Source organism: Nasonia vitripennis, chromosome 5, assembly GCF_009193385.2.
Source record: "Nasonia vitripennis strain AsymCx chromosome 5, Nvit_psr_1.1, whole genome shotgun sequence".
Taxonomy (NCBI): domain Eukaryota; kingdom Metazoa; phylum Arthropoda; class Insecta; order Hymenoptera; family Pteromalidae; genus Nasonia; species Nasonia vitripennis.
This window is the reverse complement of record NC_045761.1, coordinates 142,845-157,654: the sequence shown is the minus strand read 5'-3', so window position 1 is coordinate 157,654 and position 14,810 is coordinate 142,845. Positions and strand designations below refer to the sequence as shown.

Here is a 14,810-nt window from a genome sequence, read left to right as displayed (position 1 = left end):
GGAGATGACGGACGGAATGACGACGAGAAAAAAATGACTAGACTCTACTCCTTCTTGCTTGTGTAAAAGAAAGCTCTTTATTTGGTATTTATTAAGTTTTCGAAATGCTAGGTATCAGGTATACCGGTTCATACCTTGCGAAGAGGACTCGAGCTCGAAACTCAAAACATCATATCGCTCGTCACAAATAATGGCATGGTGTATGCGTGGGTGTGTGTACGTGTGTATGCTCGATAACATCAGCCAAACGAACAAGGTCCGAGAAAGTATAAGGTGTGTGCATAAGTATGCGTAAGCGCCGTTATGCTCTCCCGATATATATGTATAATAAAGTCGTAATTGTGATCGGCCAGTCGAACGGCTCCTCCCAATGCTCTCTCGACGCGCGCGCGCGCGTGTAACTGCGCATTCTTATAACAGCCCCGCCGGCATTAGATGCCGACAGCGATCGAGGGTCCGGATTGCGCGCATTGTGCTATAAACGTACACTATGCCGAACAATGCCCTTCGCGCGCGCGCGCGCGCGCTCGCCTATATTATAATATACACGGCAGCAGCTAGTAGTAGAAACAGTAGGCAAGTTATATAGTCAGACTTGCTCGGTCATCCGACGAGTGGGAGCATTGTCGGGCTGCTGCTGGCCGATAGTTGCGCCTATACACTCGACTCGCGCATGTTGGCTCGCGTGCACATGCAGAGCATACTTGTAGAGCGAGAGAGAAAGAGAGAAGTGAGTGAGAGAGAGAGAAATCAAGTATACAGACACACTCGTTTTGTATAGCTTTCGACATACGACATTATATTTTCGTAAGAAACCGCTCGCATTATACATGTGTAGTAAGTACGACTTAACAACTTATAGCGTGATACAACGTGTAAATCCGGATAATCGTGAGAAAATCGTCGTACATTTTTCAGCGCTTAATATACGACGCTTGTTCTTCGTTTGCTTTGCTTATTCTTTTATCTGATTTTTTACGTTTTTTCGGTACACAATATATCAGCTCCAGGGCTGTTTGTTTTCGTGTTTTCTTACTGAATGACAGTGCAACGTTATGTCGATACCGTGATGTAAATAATTTAATATCATTAGTCATAGATAATAATAATGTCGGATACAAGTAATAGCAACGATTTCTTCCAATCGTTAAAAACTAGGGAAAGTATAATATATAATGTGACTCGCTGGGGCGACTTTTACTTCTACGCAATGCAGATTATAACAATGATCACAGTAATAATAATAATAATAATAATAATAATAATGATGATAATAATAATTATACAGAAAAGAAAGGGCGGCTCCTCAACTGACTGATCGCCCGAGCTAATGCATAGATTCACAACTCGTCCTAGGGAATTTCATCGCGCTCGAAAAGGAAAAAAGGCTTGTGAGAGGCTTCTAAAAATCGATGTCTCGCGCGTTGGTTAATAAAAGCCTTCTTCATTTCATCGCCGTCGTCCGTTCGCCTGGATGAAATTCCCTAATGAAATTACACACTCGTCGTGCGGATCGCTATAATTATAATATAATAGCGACGACGTATAGAATATGAAATGAAAAAAATCAACAAAAAATAAAATCAATGAATCGCTCGATACAATAGTAGCGCAAAAATGTCTGCTTACACGAGATTTAACGCGCGGTAAATTGACGATGACAAAAAGTGGAAGTGGGCAGCTCCCTGCGTTTGCGCATGCTGCCTTTTCAAACTCTCCGTGTGTGTGTATGTGTGTGTGTGTGTGTGTGTGTGTGTGTGTGTGTGTGTTACGGGGGTAGAGAACTTGGGCGCATCGCTGCAACCTTCGCACAGACTCGAATGGTTGTTCGATACATCGTCGGCGGCGGCGAGGAAGAAACGAAAGGCCCGGTTCGACATGTTCACATCCTTTTGGCACTTCGTCATCGCTTGGTCCTTTCTTCGATTCGTCTTTTGGTTTCTTTCTGTTTGTCCCTAGTTAGTTATAGTTGTGTGAGTGAATTATTGTAAGTCGTCTTTTCTCCCGTATACGTATGTACATATACGTATACGCGCGCGCGTGTGTGTGTGTGTGTGTGCATATAATAAATACGTTACACCGCGAATCAAGGAAACTATATACGCACGTAACAAGATAATTGTAGAAAAAATTGAAAATTGATAGTCGATTAATTGGTTCCTCGGTCAACGCTCCTTAATTAACCCGATAACCCCGCTCGGTGTATGCTAACCACCCATCATCATAATTATCATCATACAACGACGGATTTTCCCGTAATAGATAGTCGCGCCACGAATTTCCCGATGAGCCCCCGAATGAAATTCTGTTGCCTTTTATCGAAATTTTTCGACCCGCCTCGGCGAGCGCGCGCGCGCGCCTGTGTATACGAATGCGATGAGCGTGAAAACGTGTGAAAAAGGGGGGCGGGCTGGCGGGGCGCGCTCGCCTCATCCGTCCTCGTCTTGTCTCCACCTCTGATCTGTCTGCGCGCGCTCGTGTCTCTCTGTGTCTGTGTGTGTGTGTGTGGGGGGGGGGGGCGAGCGCGAGTGTGCATCAATGCGCCTGACCCGCTGACCGACGCGTAGAGATTCGTCGCGTTCTTCGTATTTTGTTATCGTTTTTCGTCTTCAAGCGCACGCTCGGCTCCGCAGCGTCAGCGCCAGTCGATCGCTGCGCTCATGCTCGGCAACTGGACTTGGGCTGCGCTGCTCCGATGTCTCGTCGTCTCCTTGATGTTGCAGTTGTTGTTGTTGTTGTAGTTATTTGCTTTTGTCGATCTCGTTCGTCTCGGTGCTGCTGGCGGCGAGCGGGCGCATTACATGATTATGCACTTGCCCTTCTCGGCCCAGGGGTTGTTCTTCTTGTCGGGCGCGTGGATCAGCGGGTCGTTCTTCTCGTTCTCCTCGACGTACTCTCGCATCCTGCGGGCACACGGAAAGGCCAAATTAGTGCGCGCTCGTGTTCTACTTTCTAAGAAACCGTATGGAGATGCGGTGCGTGCTGCAGCCACACAGTCGTACAAGGCGGCGAGCGAGCGCGGTAATTGTGTCTCGCGCCGTCCTGCGGCTGCGCGCGCAAGGGGAGCTCGAAGAAAGGCGTCTGCTCTAGAATCGAGTAAACCTAACTAGGCTCTCCTCTCCTCTCCTCTCCTCTCTTTTCTGTTTTCTTTCTTTTTTTCCTCGACCCAATTAGCCTCATTTTTTCATCATTAGAGAAAGGGACAATAAACGCACGCGGCGAGCGAGAAGAGAGAACTAGACTTTTTGTTTTCTGAGAAGCGAGTAGCGTAGGTAAATTAATTCGCGTTGTCCATTCGTCATTACGTCATTGGATCGGCGCGCGATAATTGCTCGGTTGCTCTGCGTTATTCACGCGCGTATATCCTCGATTGCGCCGCGCCGTGACACACACACACACACACACACACACACACATATATCTAAGAGCACGTAGCGAGGGAACGATTGGGCCGGCGAGTTCAGCGCTCCCTCGTCGCTCGAGAAGAGCAGATGGCTTTTTGCGAAACGAGATGATTCCTGCAGGACACGTGGCTACTGGCTGTTTGCAGCGAACTCGAGAACGCAAAGTCGAAGAGTCTGGCGAGTTTTGGGACGGAAAGGAAAGAAAGCCAGCTAGAGGCAGTCGCTCGCGGCAATGACAGCGCGCAGAGAACGGGTTCGGCGCCGCGGCAGCGTTGCGCGTTTTCCTCCTTTTTTCGCGTTTCTCGCCCGTCTCTCCCGGCGTGCCTACATCAGCGTGCACACGCGCGCAGCGGCGGCGGAGAAGTCGGTGAAAGGAAATAGTAGCGCGCCGGGCCGCGGGCGCACGAGAGGATTTCCGTTCAAGGCTCGAGGTGTGTTTCTGCCGGACTCGCTGTTCCCGCGCGGATTTGGCCGAGGAAAAGCGAATCTCGGAAAGTGCGCTAATCGCGTTACTACCTATATTAATGGAGTGGGACGGACGGACGGAACGGGGGATGAGAGGCCGATCGGCCGCGATCCCTCGTTTCTGCACTCCCCAAGTCCCGCCGAGTCTCGGATGCGCGCGCGAGACGCACTAAATCTAGCCGCACGCACGCATCGCGCTTACACAATAATCGTTCGATAGTCCGCGCACGCGACGGCTTTCCCGCGCAGCCTCTAACGCACTCTCTATCGACCGATCGAGGGAGCAAGCAACTGCCATGCACGCGCTCATTACTGCAGAAGGAAAGTAAACGCCTGCTCTCGCGGCAACAGCGGGTGCAATGAACCCGCGAAAAACGCCGGCTGCAGCTCGGCCGTCATCGGAGGCGGGATGCCGAAAATTTGAGCGCAATTTGGCCCAACTTGTTGCAATATGTGCGCCCGCGCGTCCGCTATTGTTCGCCGAAAGCAGCTCGGTGCCGAGCGCTGAGAGCGACGCGTACCTGACTTGTACATATACATATATTATACCTACAAGAATAATACGCGCGCGGCGCGGCGCGTCGTGCCTTTCACTCGCTCGTCGACGGCGGCGAAAGTTTTTGCCCAAACTCGTCAATCTATCTATAGACTAGCGGCTATGATCTCCTTTCGAGGAGCGACAACTTCAAGAGCGGAAAAATCAATCTAGAAAAATAGTGTGCAATGTCCTGAAAACGTCGGTCGAGGCCGTATGCAGAGCCACGTCCAGTGAAACCGAGCGCCCTCGCGCACGTAACGAAGAGCAGCTCCGATCCGATTGATGTAACTGCCGGAGTAGCCTCTCCCATGGCGATTATGTAAAAATAATAATTTGTCGCTTTCGCCGCCTCGAATTGCGCAAGAGACTCGCCGAGGCTGTACGCGCCGCGCACGCTATAGGACTCTCCGCGGCACGCACGTGGCACTGGACGAGAGCGAGCGGGTTAGGTCATACCGCGCCGATTTATTCTCTCTTTTCGGCCAGCGCGGGCTCTTGGCGTGCAGCGGCCACGCGCGAAACAGTGTGCATCGGCTCCGTACGCAGCCTTTTTCTTCCGTCAGCCGCATGCAGCGAGAGCACGGCCGCTGCTTGGCCCGAAATACGAAAATCCTCGTTTATCTTTCCACTCTGCTTTTCTTACTTTTGCCGCTCGCTTCTAACTTTTCTGATTTGGGAAAACAAGGAAAGACGTTGCAGGTGTTGGCGCCGGCAAACAACGAAACCTAATCTTATCGTGCAACGTCTCAGTTTGTCGCGTGTCATTCGGAAAGCCCGAGAGCGAGGCGTCGAGCGGATGATAAGCGGCGTATGCTAATTAGGCCGCGAAAGAGTCTAGCAGCCCGTTCGCGCCGATTGCCCGCACCGCACCAGCAGCAGAGCCGAGTGAACTTTGAGGGGGAACTCCAGGTGATCCGTCCGCGATGACGTCAACACGCGCGCGCCGCCGACGGCTCGGTCAGTCACACTCGTAGGCATACTCGTGCAGCCGTGACTCCAGCACAGAGCACCGCCCCGTAAGATCGAAGCTGGGGCAGAGCGAGCGAGCGAGCGAGAGAGAGAGAGAGAGAGAGAGAGAGAGACTCGGCCCCGTATCGAGCGCGACGACTATCCCACCGTCAACATGTGTCAGTCCTCGTCCCAGCTCAGCCCGCACTGCCGGTCGACGAGGGCGACGGCGACCAAGACGTCGACGACGAGGATGCGCGCGGCGGAGGGAAAACATGGAGGCTGCGATGGGCAGGGAGAGAGAGAAAGCGAGAGAGAGAGAGAGAGAGAGAGAGAGAGAGAGCGCGATTGGCAGGAGGCGTCTGCATGCAGCTATACGTGCAGCGCGAGGAACGCGGCGACAAAGGGGCCAGCGCTGGGCCCCGGGCGCGAAGGATGCAGAAGCACCGAGGGGAGCTCGAGAGTGTACTCACGCGGCGATGCTCTTGGACAGGGGCCATCGGTCCATGTTGGCTTGGTACTTCATGTTCTCGATCTGCTTCCTCAGTGCGTCCTTGTCCATGTTGGCTAGTACACTGGGATCCATGGTTACAGCCGCACCCCCCGTAAGTCGCTGGCGCCGCCGGGAAACGTGTAGCGCTTGCGCCTCTCTGCACGGAAAATCAATATCTCTCATACGGCGCCTGCGTATACGCGCGCACACCTAGCCACCTAGGCTGCTCTCTCGCCTCTTTGTGTGCGCCGTCGGCTCGGCCGTCGAGCGACGCGCGCGCACGGCGGCGCACCGAGGGCTATACCTATATCGGCTTCGGCCAGTATGCGCTGCTGCCCGCTGTAGTCCGTGCATGCAATGCCGAAGAGGAAGAGAGATGCATGCGTATATGCGGAGCTGGGGCTGCGTGCATTTGTACGAAGCATAAGCGCGCACGTATCTGTATCGAGCCACAAGTGACGCAGGTGACGCAGGTGACGCCGGTGACGCAGGTGACGCAGGTGACGCAGCTGCGCTGCTGATTATCGTGAGATTCAGCGCGGCGAGCGGCACTTTTAAATGTCACCTGCAACCGGCCCATCCGTGACGCAAGCCGGTGCGCAGCCCCCCGTCCAACACTACTTGCATCGTTACACCCGCGAGATCTCTTGCGAAAGCTCATTTTAGTAAACGCATTTCCATATAACGAAGCGCAGCATTTCCACGGATATTTTCAATAATTGTGTAAGCAACTTTCTTTTACGCGTATTTAATCTGCCCTCGGGCATTTCAGGAGGAATTGTAAGAAAAGCGTAAACCGCCGCGGCGAATTAAACTGCGATTTCCGGCATCGCGTGCTCCTTCGTATATAGAGCATTCAGGACCTTTTCTCTCTCAAACTATCAGTCATCCCACTGTGATGTGATGTCAAACGTTAACGGCTTACCTCAAAAATCCCTCCCTCCTTCCGAAACTCGCTGACAGCCGCTCGAATTCGAGACCAATGCTTGTTCGCCCGTTTTCCTCGAATTTCCGGCTTTCGGCTGAAAAGAGCAGGTCCACTATTCGACGCTACAACTTACCCTCTCCTAGGTCAGAGCAACTCTGAGGCAACTTGTCTCTTGCAGGGTTTCGCGATTCGTTGATGGAAACCCTGCAGCGTTCGAAAATCTAATTAAGCTTAAACCGGCCTGCCGATACGACTGTTTTCTATGTCGATGCGAGCCTCGCTCTCAGACTTCAAGTTTCATCAACTGGAGCTATAGGCGACTTTTCAAATTAATTTTTCCTCGCGAGTAGCTACAGGAGTTTGCTTTCCGTGCTGACTGTGCGTATGCCACAAAAGCATACATTTTTACTTTGCGAGCTTCAGCATTAACAATTAAAATAATTAAGACTTCAGCACCGAACGATCATCATTACTGGTGAAATGATGTCCATTGTAATGGCGTGATCATTTTGAATCGGAGCCCAGTTTTCCCATTAAATTAATGTTTAATTTTTTATCTTCTTTATGAATTAAAAGCTATCGACGCAATACGACATATTATATTAACCGCCGCTCTTCAAATTTGTATCAGCGCCTGTCGGCAAATGAGATTTCTCCATCATCGGTCACTCGAATGCCGATGAGATAATATGATTGATCCGTCCACTACTATATATATATATATATATATATATATAGGTACACACTGCGCACGTGGATCTCTATGCGGTGGAGGTTAGACTACACACTCCACACATAAGTAGTCTCTACAACAGTGTTTATAACCTAACAAAAATGTCGCAGTTTCTCGCGGTGCAATGCCCAAATCATGTTTACGTTTTCTAATTAAATTGGATAGATCATTTGAATGTGAGAAAAACAATTGGGAAAATTGATATTGTTTCTTCTTGGACAGAGCAAGTAAGTCTTTTCGCGAAATAGTGCTTCCATTCAGACATTTATTCATGTTGCTATTAATGGACATTCTTATAAAACTCATTTTTCAGATAGAAAGATGGAAAAGGATTTCAGGTTATTTATTAAAAATTTACCATTAAATATAACTGAGGCCAGGATAAAAGAGTTGCTTGGAAAGTATGCGACCATAAAGAACATAGATTTAAAGGACAAAAAAAGTCTGGACGATCAGATAAATAAATTTGCTTTTGTAAATGTAACAACCTCGGACAAAAATTTGCATGCATGTAAGTTTTTTTGTGTGAACATTGAGGTCAAAATATCTACAACAACTTCATCCTCAATTTTATGTCCTCTTCTAGGTTTCGGTGACTTGAATGGCGAGAGAATCGATGGATTTCAAATAAGTGTAGAATTAGCAAAGGAAAGTTTTCTGGAGAGATTAAAAAGAGAAAGAACTGAAAATAAAGTAAAACCTCAGCCACCTGTTATACCAACAAAAGAAGAATGCTCAAGGCCTGATTTCTTTAACAATGCTGATACGGCATCTAGAACTAAATGCCAAACATTTTCAGAAACAGATTTTTCATCAAAAAATTTTACAATCAAAGTACAAAAATTAAGACACAAGCACAACATAGATATCCAAGATGAAATTAAAGAGGCTGATGAAGCATTGCATGTGCAAGCAAGCTCAGACCAAGAAAATTTGAAACCAAAGGTGTCCAAAGAGTCCAATGCGTTTGTGAAACATAAAAAACAAGTATTCTTCGATGAAGATGGACTGGAATCAGAAAAGATAAAAGATGAAATAAATCTGAAAAATAAAAGTTTTGATAGTTTAAATAGAGATAACAAGAAACAAACTGTCTCTCACATACCTGAAAAGCCTACGGCAATTTCTGAGTCTGAGAAAAAACGGTTAATGTCTTTGAAGCAAAAAAAACAAGCTTTCAGAACACAACAACAAGCGATACGCGATGCTTTAAACAGTGTTGTAAGTAAAACTTTTGTTTTTAATGTATATAATAAGTAATCCATGATTTTTTCTACTCTTCAAATGCTAAGTATTTCGTGCTTTAATTTTAGGATAAAAATCAATCAAGTAACAAAATTAAATTTGATGATGATATCGATGTCCAAATTACAAAAACTCAAGCCGACAAAAGCGCATACAGAAAAAATGCGCTATTTGAAAGTGACGATGAGAATGAAGAAAAGATCGATTGGGATGAAGTTGAACTTGATGCTAAAGCACTAATAAAGAAAAAGGTAAGCCAATATTCGTCGTGGAATTTCATTCGGAATTATTATGGAAACTTTAATCACTATATACTATTACAGTTATTAAAGTTGCAAACAAACATTGGAAATGATAAGAGGTTTGTGCTTGACGAACGTTTTGTGGATGATGAAGATAAAAAAGAGGAAAGCACACAAAATAATGTAGACGATGTAGAAGATGAAAAAAAATGGCAACTTGATATCTTGGGAAATGTATTAGGTAAATCAATTAAGCTCCCCACAGCAGATAGTAGTGATACAGTAAAAAAGTAAGATGCGATACAGCATTTATATGATACTAAAACCAAGTTCAGCTTATTAAAGAATTAATCATAATTTGTTAATTGTTAAAATTTCAGAAAAAATAAAATGATCAGGTATGATCCCACAGCAAGTAATCATCAAGATTATGAAGTTAAGATTGAAAAATCAAACGAAGAGAAACCTTGTAAGAAGAAGAAAAAAGTTAGTAGCACTGAAGTTGAGGAAGCACCAGTGGTTCCAAGGTCCAAAGAAGTATTTTATGATGTCTCGGAGAAATTAGTCGAAAGTTTAAAACAGAATGGAGATTTTAGTTTATTAAAAACTTTTGGACGAGATACGCTGGAAACTGGTAAAACGTTCTTTCTTGTACCTTCCTCTAATACTTGAAAGCAGCATGCTGATACTAACTATGTATGACGTTTAATTTCAGATGATAGTAAAGCAAATGTTAATAACGAAACCGAGGAGAACAAAGGAAGCTTTCAGTTTAATTTTAATGCAAAAAATCCTTTTAGATATGATTCTTCTGATGATGAAGATGGTAACGATGAACCGAGCAAAACAAGCCATACTAAAGATATCGCAGAAAAAGGCACTATTTTCACTCGTCAGAAGGATGATCGATTTTTCTTTACGCACAATGATCCCCGTTTTGAAGGTAATCGACACACATTTATGCGATTCATTGGCGCTCATTCATGGAAAATAAATTGCAAACATGGCATTTTTCATTTTACGTTTCAGAAGCGGAACAGTTCTTTAAAAAGCAAGCAATACAAGAAGAAGGCGCATTTAAAAATAGAAGACGCGAGCTGAAAGAAATAGTACGATCTAAAATTCGCAATAACTTGAAGAAAACCATCCCCTGGAACAAAAGAAAGGTGCATAAAATACGAAAGAAATGAGCGATGAAAATAGTAGATTGTAATTATAAAATTTCTTTACATTATCAACTGGCGATTGTATTATAACGATGTCTATAAGTACAATATATATATATATTTTTTTGTTATCCCACACTATAAGTATGAAAAACTATTCTCCACCTACTTCATTGATCAAAATAGAACAACTTAGTTTGCTAAATTAATATTACAAACCTTGACTGAATCAAACTTAAAGATAGAATGTAGTTTCATAAACATACAGAGCTTATACCCTTCATAATTATTTTACAGTACATCACGATTCAAATGGTTTCACTGTTCTCACACACATATGCGTGTGTGTAAATGATGTAGAAAAAAAACTTATTATAATTTTCCGAATATAATAATGTTTAGGCATCTCTGCGATAAATCTTTTCGAGGAATTTGAAGAACAAATCGTGAGGCAGTCCACGTGAAATCTGTTGAATATGAGTATTCATGAGGTTGTAGCTTTCCTCTTCGTAAATGGAATATGTCATTTGCAATCCCAAGTCGTTGTACAACTGCTTGACTTTGGCAATTTTTTCCGGATCATTGATACCATAGCACTCCTAAGAAGTATACAAATAATTACAGTATGTGACGTTCTGGATTGATGGCAATGATAAAACAGCGTGCAGCTCTTTTAATATTGGCTTCGTGTCTCTGTTTGGAAACGTAAAAATACATAGTTCCATAACAAACCTCGAGAACTTTACGTTGCGCCGGAGTGGCGCGTTGCAGAGCGACGACGACTAGCCAGGAGCATTTGCCCTCTTGAATATCCGTGCCTTGTTTTCCGGTAACCTGCGGATCGCCGAAGCAGTCGAGATAATCGTCTTGCACTTGGAAGAAGTGGCCCATTTCCAGGAGAATGGTTTTGGCCTGTCTGTGCATTTCCGGGTCCTTGACGCCAGCCTTGTCGGTGAAAAAAACGACGGATAAATTATGGTTGATGCGGAGCAAATTCCAAAAGAATGCGAAACTGCACTCGGCGTCGACTTACGAAGTACATGGCTAGCTGAACCGGCATGACGAACGAGTAGTAGCCAGTTTTGTACTTGACGATCGAGTTGTACCGGTCCATGGTAAAGAGATCCAAATTCGGCTTCTTACTGAAATTCGTCGCCAGCTGGTCCAGCGTTTGGCCCATCGTCGTCTTCAGGGTGTTCTGGAAATTCGATTCAGCCGCATAAGTGCGCCATTAATGCGCCTAAGTAAGATTATTGGCGGCGAACCTGTTGTAGAGTCTCGAAGAGATCGACGTAGCAGGGCTTTCCTCGAAAGTGCGTCCTGAGCAGTTGGTAGACAGCCTGCTCGATGAGAATGCCGTCGTTGATGGCGGCCAGGCCGATGTTGCTGTGCCGGTACCAGCAGGGCTGGCCCCTTCGCGATTCCGAGTGGTCCATCACGTCGTCCAGTACGAGGAAGAACGCTTGCACCTGCCGACGAGAAGTGATTCGTTCCACTTGACAGGCATATCGTACGAATAAAAGGATGAAAAGCGATGAATTTAAAGCGACTTGTGTACCATTTCGACGCACCAGCCCAGTATTCTGGCCAACCTAACGTTGTCCTCTGTCAGCTGATCGGGGGGCGCGAGCTTCCTGTACGCGTAGACCAGCGACAGGCCTCGGTTCTTTTTGCCGCTCGGCACGTTGTACTGCAGCACCTGCGTCGCAAAAGAAAAAGAAAAAGAAGGTGAGCATTCAGCCGCGCCGCTGGCGGGTGAGCGAAGAAAGCTGAAAAAAGCTGAAGAAAGCTGGCTGAGTAAAACTGTACTTTGGCGAGCCACTTGGTAGCCTCGGGCACGTCAAGATGCCGTCCAGCTTCCGTGAGGTCCCGAACGACGTCCGGCCAGAGGGCCATCATCTCTCGGCTTTCGTCTCTGCTGGCCACCCAGTTGGTCTGGGCCACCGAGTGCACGGCTCGCTCGTTCCGCGCTCTGTGAGGTGGAAAAAAATATCGGTGAGAGAAGAAGGACATTCAGAAAGCCAGTGTATGCTTATAATATATGCAATGACCGAACGCCCGCACGCACGCACCTATCCATCGTCCGTTCGCAAGCGGGTACTTGCGGTTATGAAATATAACGCGGGAGGCTGCAGCGCGGCGCACAAGCGAGGGGAAGGAGCAACTGGAAAATTGACGCCCTCGCTCGTCGCTTTATGTGCGCCAGTTGGGCATTGAAACGACAACAGGACTCGGTTATTTTTGTTCGCACAATGAAAAACCAGCCATTGAGCTGCTCTCCGTCACAAAGAGTCTACGTCTGTATTCGGAGGAGCAGCGCCTAACCTATGCTAATTCGAAATGATTTTCATCGCCCATTTCAGATTCAGAAGAACGTTTCTCGAGAGCGAGCATTGTGCAGTTTCTCTGCCATTGCATGCATATGTGTGCTCGGGTTCGGCTCGCGCGGATTAAAATAATCGTATCTGCGGCGTGGGAGCGCGCGGCTGTGCAACGCGAATGTAACAAACACTTGCGATTCCTGATGCACGCGCAAAACAAGAGGCTGCGCTGCAGCGCTTCTTATCTGCTCTATGTGCATAGTTAGTCGGCGGTGCCAACAAACATTCGACTCGTTTCTAAAAATATTGTTATCTGCGAGATGAAATAGTAGCGGAAGGTATGGGGCAGTAGATAGGGAACATTTATCAATTTTTTCCTTTTGTCCCTCTATCAATGTGCTGAGGTATTCGCTCATAAGACACGCGTCGCCGTAGAGTCGGAAATTCTCGCGGTTGGTTGCGCGCGCAGGGGTCTCGGAAAGATGCGTCTAATTAAACGCTGCATGCGCGCCTCATTGTTGGCGACTCCTCGTGTTCCTCTATGAAAACTGCGCGCCATTCGTAAGCAGAACATGGGGGTAAAAATGAGCGGCCTTCCAGTTGTATACGGCGAATGATGCGCTCACGTGTTAGCGAAAAGAAAGTCGCGTAAAAAAAGAAAGTTAGAACTGACATTGTATCGAGGAAATGGAGGAATGCATATAGATATTTTACAAAACTCGATTCGTGTGTGAAAAGCAAAGGAGAATCTCATTATACCGGGTGCTTGCGAATTCGCTTTTATCCATCTTGCATTTCCGTGCTTACGTCCCAACTACTACTACTCGATGCCACGCAGCGATGCGAGTATTTAAAGGAGGTGGGGGTCCACATGATAGACAGCTCACTATGAATTTGAACGTAACTTTCTAATGTATATATTCGATTATCATATTTTCGAATGACGATTTAATTGATCGGATGAAACAACGTATGCACGAATTTTCTAAAGTACCAAAGTAATGATGGAATGCTAGTTGAATGTAACGCAAATTTCTAGAATCTAATTTTTAAAAATAAAAAGCGTATCTAATCTTCGAATATTTTAGCACAATGCATTTTCGAATCTTTGACCAGATATTACATCTGTACTAATGTATATTGGTACGTAAAATTACACAAGACGTCGAATTAAAGAATGTATTGTATACTTGTCACAAACAAATTGACCATTTGCATAGGAAATAGATTTTTTCTAATCGCGATGTCAAATCGGTTGTTTTTTTCTCATCAGTCCAAGCCACCGTATTTACAATTTACTAGCAAAGATTGATTATTATGTCGATAAGATTGACATCCAAGTATTTATTTTTCGTTATTTACGTTCAAATGCATAGTGAGCTGCCTATCTAGCGGCTAGTGGACCCCCCCCCCCTTCCCCCTATTAACTAACTAGTAATCGTGCAAAACACGACGGTCGTATCAGAAAACAAAACCAACGTTGCACCTGATTCGATATCGCAGAAATATCGAAGTTCGCTCTACGGACGCGAGTGTTTACTTGGACACCGAAAAGCGAAAATGAAGCTGCGTCGTGTGCGAGCCTCGCCTTAATCTTCGAATAAAAGAGAAAAGAGATGAAGAAAGGAATGTCTTACTGAAGTCGGCATCGGGCGTCGAGCTCCGGCGTAGCCGCTGCCAGGCAGCTTCCGCGCTGCTCCACTGGGAGAAGGCCCCGGTTGAAGGACGCCCTGAGAAGCGTCGACGCACACCTTCGTGCGGACATTGCGCACGCCTGGTTCAGCACGTACAGCGGTACAGCGTACAACGCGATCTCCTCCGTCTCTCAGTTTAACCTCTCAAAGTCAATCTCTACTCCTACTCTACGACGCGCTGCCTGCGTGCGCCGCGATATATCTTATGCAGAACTGCGAGGAATACGAATAAGTATTCAGTATGAGCCAATAGGCACTGCGAAGGCTGCCGTTGCACTACTGCTGCTCTGCTGGAATTCCAGCGCGGCGCTTCGTTACTTACTCATACCTAAGTCGCGCTGTGTGTGTGTGTGTGTGTTTACGCGCTGCTGCGCGAGAGAGAGAGAGAGAGAGAGAGAGAGAGAGAGAGAGAGAGACACTTGCGCGACTTTGTATATACAATATATGTATATAGGCATACCGTTACCGTCCAGTTGAGTCTGCTATTATTTGATTCCGCGATATAAGCATGACGACGATGATACCTACCTCTACCTGCTTATACCTGCAGCCTGCATCCTGCGCGCGAAAACGATTGTCGATCGGATGCTCGCAAGTTCTGTTACCCATCGGCGAATAGTACATTACTGTCAC

The 14,810-nt window shown here is 46.4% G+C and overlaps 3 protein-coding genes across 6 annotated transcripts; 1 reads left to right on the top strand and 2 right to left on the bottom strand.

The window, feature by feature from the left end:
* Window positions 1–54: 54 nt before the first annotated feature.
* LOC100119367 (guanine nucleotide-binding protein subunit gamma-e) lies at window positions 55–6,935 on the bottom strand. The gene is made up of 3 exons (XM_001601224.6): window positions 6,774–6,935; window positions 5,829–6,005; window positions 55–2,903 (listed from the first exon to the last, which is right to left on the bottom strand). Exons 2-3 carry the CDS (start codon window positions 5,939–5,941, stop codon window positions 2,798–2,800), a joined length of 219 nt encoding a protein of 72 aa, XP_001601274.1. The 5' UTR covers window positions 5,942–6,005; window positions 6,774–6,935; the 3' UTR covers window positions 55–2,797.
* A 572-nt stretch (window positions 6,936–7,507) lies between these two features.
* LOC103318196 (probable RNA-binding protein CG14230) lies at window positions 7,508–10,303 on the top strand. Of its 3 annotated transcripts, XM_008219877.4 has the most exons (9): window positions 7,508–7,736; window positions 7,823–8,020; window positions 8,096–8,730; window positions 8,823–9,005; window positions 9,078–9,286; window positions 9,377–9,630; window positions 9,712–9,717; window positions 9,797–9,939; window positions 10,026–10,293. In XM_008219877.4, exons 2-9 carry the CDS (start codon window positions 7,831–7,833, stop codon window positions 10,095–10,097), a joined length of 1,692 nt encoding a protein of 563 aa, XP_008218099.1. In that variant the 5' UTR covers window positions 7,508–7,736; window positions 7,823–7,830; the 3' UTR covers window positions 10,098–10,293. The 3 variants fall into 3 exon arrangements, with proteins under 3 accessions (XP_008218099.1, XP_031788053.1, XP_031788054.1); XM_031932193.2 differs by having other exon boundaries at window positions 9,712–9,939; window positions 10,026–10,303; XM_031932194.2 differs by lacking the exon at window positions 9,712–9,717.
* On the bottom strand, window positions 10,184–14,518 carry LOC100120871 (farnesyl pyrophosphate synthase). 2 transcript variants are annotated; one of them, XM_031932210.2, is made up of 7 exons: window positions 14,121–14,518; window positions 11,972–12,134; window positions 11,721–11,861; window positions 11,428–11,631; window positions 11,196–11,360; window positions 10,895–11,107; window positions 10,184–10,761 (listed from the first exon to the last, which is right to left on the bottom strand). In XM_031932210.2, the coding sequence occupies exons 1-7, from the start codon at window positions 14,246–14,248 to the stop codon at window positions 10,561–10,563; spliced, it is 1,215 nt and encodes a 404-aa protein (XP_031788070.1). In that variant the 5' UTR covers window positions 14,249–14,518; the 3' UTR covers window positions 10,184–10,560. The 2 variants fall into 2 exon arrangements, with proteins under 2 accessions (XP_031788070.1, XP_031788071.1); XM_031932211.2 differs by lacking the exon at window positions 14,121–14,518 and adding an exon at window positions 12,235–12,671 and having other exon boundaries at window positions 10,193–10,761.
* Window positions 14,519–14,810: the final 292 nt, after the last annotated feature.

What these genes read in the sequence shown, in the direction of transcription:
- LOC100120871 (XM_031932210.2), bottom strand. Translation starts at nt 14,248, where the DNA reads ATGTCCGCACGAAGGTGTGCGTCGACGCTTCTCAGGGCGTCCTTCAAC. An exon ending in TGGGCTGGTGCGTCGAAATG is followed by an intron (nt 11,632 to 11,720) that starts GTACACAAGTCG and finishes TCTCGTCGGCAG; the next exon opens with GTGCAAGCGTTCTTCCTCGT. An exon ending in CGCAACGTAAAGTTCTCGAG is followed by an intron (nt 10,762 to 10,894) that starts GTTTGTTATGGA and finishes TATACTTCTTAG; the next exon opens with GAGTGCTATGGTATCAATGA.
- LOC103318196 (XM_031932193.2), top strand. Translation starts at nt 7,831, where the DNA reads ATGGAAAAGGATTTCAGGTTATTTATTAAAAATTTACCATTAAATATA. An exon ending in GGACAAAAATTTGCATGCAT is followed by an intron (nt 8,021 to 8,095) that starts GTAAGTTTTTTT and finishes GTCCTCTTCTAG; the next exon opens with GTTTCGGTGACTTGAATGGC. An exon ending in GCGATGCTTTAAACAGTGTT is followed by an intron (nt 8,731 to 8,822) that starts GTAAGTAAAACT and finishes CTTTAATTTTAG; the next exon opens with GATAAAAATCAATCAAGTAA.
- LOC100119367 (XM_001601224.6), bottom strand. Translation starts at nt 5,941, where the DNA reads ATGGATCCCAGTGTACTAGCCAACATGGACAAGGACGCACTGAGGAAG. An exon ending in CTGTCCAAGAGCATCGCCGC is followed by an intron (nt 2,904 to 5,828) that starts GTGAGTACACTC and finishes GTGTGCCCGCAG; the next exon opens with GATGCGAGAGTACGTCGAGG.